General features: G+C 34.8%; 1 protein-coding gene across 3 annotated transcripts; it reads left to right on the top strand.

Annotated features, from left to right (window-relative positions):
• Positions 1-1,035: 1,035 nt before the first annotated feature.
• Positions 1,036-5,610, top strand: LOC113709378 (uncharacterized). 3 transcript variants are annotated; one of them, XM_027232127.2, is made up of 4 exons: positions 1,036-1,716; positions 3,742-3,919; positions 4,056-4,153; positions 4,759-5,610. In XM_027232127.2, the coding sequence occupies exons 1-4, from the start codon at positions 1,477-1,479 to the stop codon at positions 4,858-4,860; spliced, it is 618 nt and encodes a 205-aa protein (XP_027087928.1). In that variant the 5' UTR covers positions 1,036-1,476; the 3' UTR covers positions 4,861-5,610. The 3 variants fall into 3 exon arrangements, with proteins under 3 accessions (XP_027087928.1, XP_027087929.1, XP_027087930.1); XM_027232128.2 differs by having other exon boundaries at positions 1,037-1,716; positions 5,141-5,610; XM_027232129.2 differs by having other exon boundaries at positions 1,037-1,716; positions 5,202-5,610.
• The last annotated feature ends 5,558 nt before the right edge of the window (positions 5,611-11,168 follow it).

The following is an 11,168-nucleotide window of genomic DNA, read 5'->3' on the forward strand; positions in this document are numbered from 1 at the left end:
AAGAGATATTCCGACCCCCCGATATCCTGCTAGATTTAGGTTTTGCATCTATGTAGTGACATCCAAATGTGATAAATTCTTAGGTTAAAATAAGAAAATTTTGACTAAATCACGTAACTAGCCTTGGCTAGGTTGAAAGGGTGCCCTGGATTTTATCCTTGTCTTCCTTTTCTTCAAACGTGACTCCCGAACTCTTTTTCTTTGATTTTCGAAGACTCGGAGTCGTTTAAAAAGGGTTTTCTCTACTTTTCATTTAAAATTCATTTTAGGTGACTTGGTACACCTTAACTCAATACCAAGTGATGACTCCTATTTTTCATTAAAAACCCTTTTTAAACTATTATTTTGGATCAAAATCGTCGCATTTTTAAGTCCCATTTAGACCCATTTTCTTTATTTATTTTCTAAAAATAAAAAACTCATTTTTCAATCAAAATTAAACCAAAATTCATTTTCATTCAAAATAAATTAAAATCCACTTTTATAAACCCGTAACCGATAAATTTTAATTTTCATTAAAAAATGGGGCGACAATTGTCTTGCCTGAATAATAATTGTACCAACTAATTTAGGTGGAGACTTTCCAATGAAGATTTGTGATGCTTCAGTCTCTTCTTTAGTAGAGAATTCACTAAATTCCTTTTACAATATTTCAAAAAAGTGATCAAATTATAGTGCGCGCCTGTTTGATTTCAACAAGACAGGATGATCAATGTTCTATAATTTCAGCAAAAGTTTAGACCAAATTGAATTTGAAATATTTCCAGTACAACAAAAATGGTCTTTCCTGACATATTTATAAGGACACTTGCTGGTTTGTGCCATTATAAAACTTCTATCATGACACTAGTTATCAACTCAATAATATATACTCTAATTTTTTTTATTTTATTTGATATAAAAATAATAATGTACCTTTAGACTCCCTATTATGACACTTACGAAAATGTGAGATACACCAAAAAAAATTAAAACACAAAACGACGTCGTTGGATTTTGGCGGAAGATTCCTTAGCCAAAACACTTAGTGAAGTCTCAAAACTTCATTTTGCCTCCCAGTGAAATTTTGCTTCTTCTTTATCTCTCGCACAAAGTCTTTCTCTCGGCAAACTGTCTCTCAAAACTCTTGGCCAAAATTTTGCTTTCCCACAAAGTTTTTCCTGTTGAATCTCTCCGCAATCAAACTATCCTTGCTTTCCCATTGAAGGGATGTAATTCCATGATAAATTTTTGCCCTAAATTGATTTCTCTCGGTTGCCTAAATTTTTGCCCTCTGCCTCTCTCGGCCACTTTCCTCTCCTCTACTCCCTACCTCTGCCGTCCCGTCGCCCCTACTCTTTCCCTCTCATCATCAGGTTTAGGTTCGTCAAAACCAGAAAATGGAACAACATGACATTGAAAAGGACGAGTTCGAATTCTCCAAAAACAACGAAGCCCTAATTTTTGGTCCCGCTTCTCAAATCTCGCGGTTTCGCTATGTCGTCGACATCGGCTGCTGCAGCTTCTTCTTCATCCTCAACGGCGTCGTCTCAATTCACCTACACTACCGGCACGTACTTTCCGACTCCGTTTCACCTACAACAGCCGCAAACCTATGTGGCTGCTGCCGCTGCCGCTTCAATTCTGCAATTTCCTGCTCCTCCTCCTGCGGTTCCCCACGTTTATCCTGCTCCCGCTACAGTCCCTACCGTGTACTCCCTCCCTCAGTATCAACAGGTATGAACTTTTCTATATCCAATCATTAAGCCACGTTGTTTTTTTTATATGAATTTTGGATGGAATATTTTTGGAGAGATTTAGGGCAATGATTTCGGCTCTTTTTCCTCTTCCCCTGACATTTGAATTCCCTTGTCAGCAGCTATGATGAGAAACAATTGATCTTTTTAATTATTGGTAGGAGTCGAGATATGTATACCATTGTTGTCTATGTGAGTGGAGGAACCAGGAAGTCCAATTTTTCGGTAAAATACCCGGTCTGTTCATTTATATATATGGCTTAATTCATTTAGGAAGAACTTCCTAAATTGATTTAGGAAGTTGAATTTAGGCATTAGAAGAACTTTAGGTTAATGTTTTTCTTCTAAAATTATTGACCTTCTTTATTGTTGAGGTGTGATTATTTACTTAAGTTGATATGATAGTGGTGGAGATTTTAGTTTTTAGAAAAGAGGGAGGGGGGGCAATGTAGAAGGTGAAGGGGATTTCACAAATTTTAGGGTGCAAAGGTGGGCCAAATAAAATATTGGGGAAACTTGTCGCGTGCACCCAGGGGTTTTGTATGTGTGGGCAGAATTGCAGACTTGCTGAGTATTCATTTTGCTAGCTTCTGATGGGCTTCGTTTCTTTATGAACTAGTAGAGTGGGAACTGAAGTGTGGAAGTAGTATACTCTCACAGCTTCACAGTAGAATGTCTTGTCCTTCAATTTCTATACACCATCGCCTAAGAGAAACGGAAGCAAATGATTTTGAAATTTTCAATGTGTATAAGAGCTAATTATGAGCAGCAGACTTGAGAGTTACTGCAGAAATGAAATGAAATGAAATGAAGGAGTTCTCCTTCATGTTTGTTCTTGGATTACTGGCCAACACATTACTTGAGTAGCTATTGCATGACTACATTTCTGTATCCTAACTGCAGTTTCTTTTTTTCTTTTTTTTTTTTATTCAGACTTTGCATGGGGAGAAGCTGTACCTTAGATTATGCTGCTTTAGGAGGCCCTGAAATCTAAACCAGATATATAGAAAAATTATTGGGACTTTGGGAAGTGTTATATTATCTTGTTCTAACCTTATAACAAGAAGCTGATGCTGCTGCTTGCACGCAGGGAAATTTGCCCGGTGACAACACTGAGGTAGACGTGCTCATTTCAATCCAAAAGGTGGAGTCTAATCATTCGACAGATTTTAGTTGCTACAGCCACTATTCTTTTCCCAAGTTACTAAGTTGATTGCTTCAATTAATTAATTTGTTAGGCATACTAGACTCGTCAGTGAATGTGTCTTCATACTTGAAACATGTTGTCAAAATTTGCTGCTCTAAAACAGTTTTCTGCAGTACTTGATCAGCAAAACATCCCATCAAACCAGAAATGAAAGTAAATTTTGGTCCCAGGATCTTGAACTGATTCTTTGTAATGAAGAAGACAAACCATACCGGCCCATTGTTGGGACATCAATCTGCCAATTATCTTCAATTTCAGCATTGAAACAAGAACAGAAAACTAGAAATTCATAAAGGTACGACATGAATTGGAAAAAGGTAATCGAAAAATTGGTCTTTCAATGTCGGATTTCCATTATCTGAGAATACAGAACTATAGTACATTACATTCTACTAAAAGTTACTGAAATTTTGCAGCCAATTTTACAGGGCACATGCTTATTACTTGCAATGATTTTATAAATACAGAGTTTTCATATTCAAACCTACTTTAAGTTAAGCGATATCTAATACTGAAAAAAATGTTAATGTTGATCAAATAGATAATCTTGGATAGCTTATCCAGACGCAGTGGTGTATTAGTATTTTTTTGGGGGCTGACTATCGCAGTGGTGATATTATTGTGGAAGTTTGGTGACCCAGGGGTTTTGTATGTGTGGGCAAGAGTTCTTTTTTTTTGGGAGGGGGGGTTTATATTTGCATCTTAATTTAGGTATAAGTATAGTTTGAGGAAGAGGAATGATGGCAATATTTAAAGTTAAACCAGTCAGTTCTTAATATCTGAAGTTTTGGTGGACAGGCCCAGCAATTATTTCAGAGGGATGCACAAACAATAACACTTGAAGCGCTAGAGAGTGTGAAAGCTGCGCTTGCAAGTAGTGAGATTGAGCACAAGGCCGAGACTAAGAAGAAAACAGTACCTCGTAAGGCAGCAGGGCAGGCATGGGAGGATCCTACACTTGCAGATTGGCCAGAGAGTGAGTTTCATGTACTCTACACCTTGTGTGGTTGCATTCATCATTTTTTATGACAATTTTCGCCTGTCTTAATTCCTTCACTGATCTTGTTTTTGCTAGTATTAATGCCTTCAGTATTACTGTTTGTGTTGTGCAGATGATTCTCGTTTGTTCTGTGGTGATCTTGGTAATGAGGTGAATGATGATGTTCTATCCAAAGCATTTTCAAGATTTCCATCTTTTAACATGGCCAGGGTGAGTTATTTGAACTCGTCCACTTTTTATATGTCTCAACCTTCTCTTGTTCGAATTATCGAAACTTTAATTTGTCTCCTTGTCGTGGTTGCCTTTGGTGAGGTTCTGACCTGATTTTGCATGATCCCTTAATCTGATTTCGAAGAAGTGCTTTGATCTGATTTACGAGTTTAAAACTTTGAACTTGGACAACATCTATGGTTATGTTTGTGTGAAATAAGATTAAATTTTGCTAGCATATGATTCTTTAGCTTAAGGGATGCTTGGTATCGAACACTGTTCTGGCTGATCATACTGGTGCTTCTACCATCATTTTTATAAAAGAGAGAAATTTAAGAATCTCTCATGCCTCTGAGCTCTTGAATCTGTGCACTTTTGTGTCTGCATCCGCACTCGTCCCTTTTGTCGTGACAAATGCCCCTTGTAGTTAGTCAAACATAATATATATTATCTGATGTTTAAAGGAGAATGATTAATCTGCTTAGTCATACTGTCTTTTGTTCAGTGCATTACTTGACAGTGTTGGTACTGTGATCACTACTGTATGTAATGTTGCCTGGACGACGAGCTTTAGTTTCAGCTTGTTGACAATGTTGGCTGTTCAGGCACCAGTTAGTGATTGGGAGTACAATGCTACGCTCCCCAAAACTGCTTCAATGATTGATTTGGCTTCAAAAATAATGATGACTTGTTTAGCACTGACTTAAGTGAGGACCAGCTGAGGCAGAGACTTGGACACATGTCCCACACACCTTGTCAAGTAGGAAATTGCAGTACATAGTTATGTCCAATATCTATAATTTTTTCCATCGCATTTGATAGACCAAAGGCTATATTTCTAGCATGACATGATTTCTAGTAGGTTGAATTGCTTGAACGCAAACTATTTCCTGGGGTGTTATTATATTATTATTGTTGCAATTTTTTTCCTATCATTTTCCAATCTCAAATGCTCAAGAATTGGAAAAAAAATTTCTGTTTCCCCAGATCACTGTATACACTTTTCTTCATCCCTTCAATTTCTCGGCTGTTTTCTCTTCTTCTGAAGGATTGGCACTAACCTCTACTAAAGCATAGCCGGACTGCTCCACCTAGAGATGGCTGAAGGAAGTGGAAATGAGGAGACAACTCTTGAGCATACATCAACATGGGCAGTGGTAGTTGTTTGTTTCATCTTGATGAGCCCAAACAATGTACTATATATATACTATACCTCTCGCGGATCGTTGCTAATATTGTACAATTACGTTACCTGACTTTTAGCATTTCTTTCAACTTGTTAGGGATGAGAGTCTTTTTGTTTGTGCACAAGAAAGTCTTTTAAGTTATTGTAAATGAGAATCTTTCGGTACTTTATTGGGATTTTAGTACTTGCTTTGAGCACTTGTTTGCGATTTTAGTACTTGCTATGTTTGTACTTGTTATCGACTTTTAATTCAATGAATTATATTTGAGTATCGACTTCTTCTTTTAAATTGCTATATGCATTCTGCTCTTTGAGATAATTTTACAAGTCCCTTGGGATTCTGGTCGATGGAATGTACAGCAGGGAGGACTAATTGCAAGTTGCTTCCATATAAAAAAAACAGGGAAAAAACTCCTGGCAATTAAAAGTGTCAGCATAACTTAACTTCGAAAAACACTAATGACAAATGGGCATGTCGTCCAAAGCAGTGTAAATTCACATGGCTACGTGTCCTTAAAGTCATATATTAAGACAACTAAAGATGCCTTCATAAATTGGATATACTACTGATCCGCTACTGATGTTCTAATGCTATACGGACACTTTCGATTATCACAAAAAAAAAGTTTTTGTTGGCAGAGGGAATGCTATAGCAGCATGGTTTTCCTGACACGTTTGAATGTTGCTAAAGATTTGAGGCTATCCCCACATTGGAAGGGACAACACTCGCCCTAGGTGTGAGGATAGATAAAATGTCAGGTTAAATTGTCTATACTGACACTTTTAAATGCCGCTAAAGGCCATTTTTGTTGTAGTGTTCCTTGATTGTATGTAGTCCTTTTTAAACCATATTAATGATATTCTTTTGATCTTTTGGAGTAGAAATAAGACTAGAGGTACCATTGTAGAAGCTAGGGCTGAGAGATTGTGAATAGTAGCCTCTATTTTTTCAAATCAAATTGTGACATCAAGAATACTTGTGGCCACAGTCATCTCCAAGTTCTTGAATTTTTGTACTTGTTCTTCCGTGAACTCATTTATTTTTTGGATCATAGGAAATCACAGCAATTTGTGCTGTAAGATGATTAACTCCCCCTGAGCTTGCGATCTATGTCTCTTCTTCTTCTATTTCATTCTCTTCTTCCTTATTTTCTTCTACTACATCCTTTTCACTATCAACCTCCTCATGCTATTCATTATCACTATCATCTTTTTCCTTTGATTCTTGATCCATCTTTTTTTTCCTTTTATCATTGATAGCTTGATCTCTTATAATTCAGTTTTGATGTTTGTCACATATAATGTCCATCATTAACAAAGTCCCCTTTTCAGCATATAATTATTGTTAAAGGGTTCGATTGTCTCATCATCCAAGTTAGAAATTTTGAAATATGTGAAAACTTTTGTGAGCAAATAGCTATAACCAAGCACTTAGTTATCTCCAAGTGGTGTCTCCAAGTGGCCACTGTGTACTACACTAAGGGCAATAAGAAACCTCTTGGGATCATTATCGGCTTCCATCTCACATGTGGTACGAGAGGCAAACTCTGCTGCAGATAAGCTGGCAGGATTGCGGCTTGTGTCGGAGCTATACTGCACTCCATACTCTCAACTTCCGGGGTCAGTTAGGACTACTGTAAACTTGGATAGTAGAGAACTCCCCTTTCCACGATGCCAATGTGTAAGGGACTAATGCTCCCCAGGGCCTGCTCTTCGCAGCACCCATCTTCCATTCTATGTACCATTCCATCAGTTTAATTTAATAAATTAGGGGCTGGCATCCCCACCCCGTGGACAGGGTTTTGCCAAAAAAAAAAAAGGCACTTAGTTTTTAAAATATTTCATATCAAGCATGATCTTTAGCATTACATAGCCGGAATTTACCTTCTTTTGTTCATGAATCATTTAAAGTAAATATAAGTAAAAGTAACTCACTTGGTCCATCTGCCCCCTTCTTGTTTGAAGAATTTTAAAAATAATACTTTTATATTTACTCTTACTAGTTTATTTGTGCCTCATGCGATGCATGAGGGTGCCCAGTTTTTTGTGAAGTTATTAGTTGTGTGTGTGGAGTTAAGAGTGGGTGTGTGCGAATTTGATGATGAAAGAGTGGTAGTTCAGGATACGTAGGCACACTATTTTGTAGCAGTCTGTACATTACCAAAAATTGGTCATTACAGGATAGAAAGCTCATACAAAGAACCGTAGACAAAAGCACTATTTATATTAACAAAAATAGGTGGTTGCATGGTAGAAAACTAATGTCAATAGCTATTGCAAAACTATAGATGACAAACAAACCTATTTAACTAAATTTACCCATACTCGACTATGAATAGATGGATATGGGTATCTTAAATTTTTGCATATGAGTATAAAATGAGTTAACCAATAATACCCATTTAATTTTATTGGATAACTCATCAAATCCAATTAAATCATTTAGAATTGTCTTCTCCCAAACCTCCTCTCTTCCTCCATCCTTTTTTTTTTTTTCAGATTCTTCATTTTGTCAAGATGTTAACTACTTTTGTTTCATTATTATTATTATTATTTGTTGATTTTATTTTATTATTTTATTTTCTCTTAGTTGGTTAACTTATTTTTTAGCATTACCAATTTATGACAAGTTTTAGCCTATTTTCCTACCTTTCCAAAATGAAAATTTAAATTTACACATGCAAAAAATGCTAGGGGTTCAAAATTTTTGGATTAAATTTTTATGTTAACTTTTATAGTACTTAGTTCAAATTTTTATATTCTTATTGTTCAATTATTAAATAGTATGTAATTTTGCGACATAGAGTACAGATGAAAAAAAATTGATAATCAGGCTTATTGAACATTATAAGTAAATATTTAAAATTAATAATGAGTATAAAGGGTGGTATAAATTGATAACTTAGTTTGCAAAAATAAATTTAAATGAGTTTGCAAAAAATTGAAATAAACGGGTAAGCCTCCAATTGCTTCCACGTAATAAGGCAACAAAAATAATGTACCACAAGCCCAACTCAATCTATACAATACTAACATGTTAAGGTGAAATTCCAAATTTAACCACCTGCCTAAAGCACATTTGCACCATTTTTAACAGAGACATGCAAGACATGCAATTTCAGAAGCTCTCAATTGCTTCCACGTAAGCTAACAACACCACCGTATATGTTAAGCAAGTCAATCTGTCCAACACCAAAACATAAAAGTGAAATCCATCATTAACCACCTACTGATGGTGCCCATACGGGACCATCACTATTGCACTCATATCAGCCAACTCCTCTTTTTATACTTCTTATGATATAAAATCCTATTTATCACATTGAGATTTTTGAGTATAGAGTGAGTATTTCTATCAAGTCCTAAACCTTTCCAAATTAGCCTAAAAGCTGTTTTATGATTATAGCTCTCATGATAAGGCCAACCTCCTTTAAGTAATACTGAACACCTCCATCATCAATCTTAATGCCAAGAATTTGATTTATTACACATGCATCGAAGGTCATAACAACATCATTTACCTCATATTCATACATATTATCAAGTAATTCTTTGAAAGTTTGGTAGATTTGATGTACCTTAATCACATGAAGTGGCTCATTGCACGGGTTAATAGAATTCTCCAATTCATACATTCACATAGCTTCTCAATTTCAAAATCTTTGAGATTTCTGAACTTCACAATTTTACTACCAAGAGGAGCCCTTTTTGCAAAGTCTTTGTGTCTTTGTTATGAGAGATTACTTGGGTCTCTATTGACCTCTTCTCAATTTGGTGCTTGCTCTTGACAATTGCAGTCTTCTTTCCCATTTTTTTTTAAATCTTAGACACTTGCTCATCCTTATCCAATTTGAGAGGAACTTCAATAGTGTATTTATCTCTATTATTTATGAATATCCAAACCTTTTGAATAACTCTTTAGCATACTTAGTTTGGTTGATGAAAATTCCATCTTTCTGTTACTTGATTTGAAGTATAAGGAAGAAGGTTAATTTTCTCACCAAACTCATTTCAAATTCCTCCTACATGATTTTCTCAAACTTTTTGCATAAGCTCAAGTTAGTGGATCCAAAAATAATATTACTTATATAAATTTGAATAATGATTATATCACTATTTTTCTTTTTAAAGAAAAGAGTAGTATCAACTACATCTTTTGTTTAAAACCATAAAGTGCTTTCATATGTTTGAAAATCTTGTATTTTCAAAACCAAGAGGTTGTTTAACATAAACTTCCTCATTAATAAAACCATTTAAAATGCATTCTTGACATTCATTTGATATAAAAGAAATTTTTCAAAACAAGCAAAGGCAAGGAGCATTCTTATTAATTTAAGATGAGCCATTAGTGCATATGTTTCATCAACATTTATTTCTTCTTCTTGGCTGTATCCTTGAGCCACCAATCTTGCCTTATTTCTGATGATAGTTTCATTCTTATTCATTTTGTACGTTAGACCCTTTTTTGTACCAGTAATTGGATGATTTGTAGATCTTTCTACAAGATGACATATATTGTTTTTAGAGAATTGATTTAACCCCTCTCGCATGGCTAAGATCCAATTCTCATTCTTTACAGTAGAAACAAATTGTAAATAAATTGTAGTAAAATTAAAAGAGCAAAGGAGAGAATGATTTATAGTAGTTCAACACTAAGACCTATTATCATGCCCGAGTCTGCACTCTGTCCAAAAATGCAACAATCATCGTGGCTCAAAGAATACAACTCCCCAAGATACAAGGCATCATTAATCATTACATTTTATTTGCAGAAGTGACAAGTAGTTTAGTGCAGAACTTATTTCTAATATTACAGTCAAAGAAAAAAAATGACAAAATAACTTGTTTACTGAGCAATACATGCTCATTATTAGCATAAATAATCCAAAGACAACATTTATTCAACCACTATTCGACTTTTCTAATGGTAATCTCACTCTATCAATCCCAATCACTATCAGCCTTATCAAACTCGTAAACATACTCATCCTCTGCATAAAAATATTAAAGTCGTGGGGTGAGCATTACTGTGCTTAGTGAGTAAAACATATCGCCCCTGCTAAATCAAATATATTACATATATTTGCAAATAGATATACACATGAGCATATAAATTACATTAAGAGAAACAATTCTTTGCACATTAGTATAACATATAAACATTCATTAACTATTTATTAGCTCTTAATAATTATAAACCTTCATCGATGCTAAATACTCAATCTAGTGATTGACCCCACTAGAATGGGTAGTCAAAGGATTATAGTCCTTACGAATTATGTCGTGACTGTTAGAGCTTTTTAACGTTCATTCACATTTACTCAAGCAATACACGCTACAATGAATTAACATATACATTTGACAACATTTCATACACATATATCTTTCATAGCAAGAAGCACTTAGATGCAACAAATATAGTCATACAAGATCCATTTCCATAAGGAAAGTAGCACTTTATTAAATATTACAAAAGCGTATTTAAGAAAATAAAAAGGATAAATCCCACTCACCTTAATTAGCTTGATAGGAAGTCCTATAATATTAGATAAATGACATATAAATCGATTACTTTATATACATCGATTGTTCATCATTTATTTTTTTAATTTATTCCCTGGAGGTGTTTGACCTTAAGATACTTAGCATTCTTAAATGAGTAAAATTTATATATTTAACATTTCCCTTTGCATCAAGCTTCCTATTTTAGAAGGTTTCCATTCTTAAAAAGTTACTATTTTGGTAAGTCTTCCTAATTTTGGAAAGAATCCTGATTTAGGAAAGTCTATACCCTTGGAAAGTCAATCATTAAGAAAAGTTTAGTTAAAT

The sequence above is a fragment of the Coffea arabica genome, chromosome 9e (genome assembly GCF_036785885.1).
Source record: "Coffea arabica cultivar ET-39 chromosome 9e, Coffea Arabica ET-39 HiFi, whole genome shotgun sequence".
Lineage (NCBI taxonomy): Eukaryota > Viridiplantae > Streptophyta > Magnoliopsida > Gentianales > Rubiaceae > Coffea > Coffea arabica.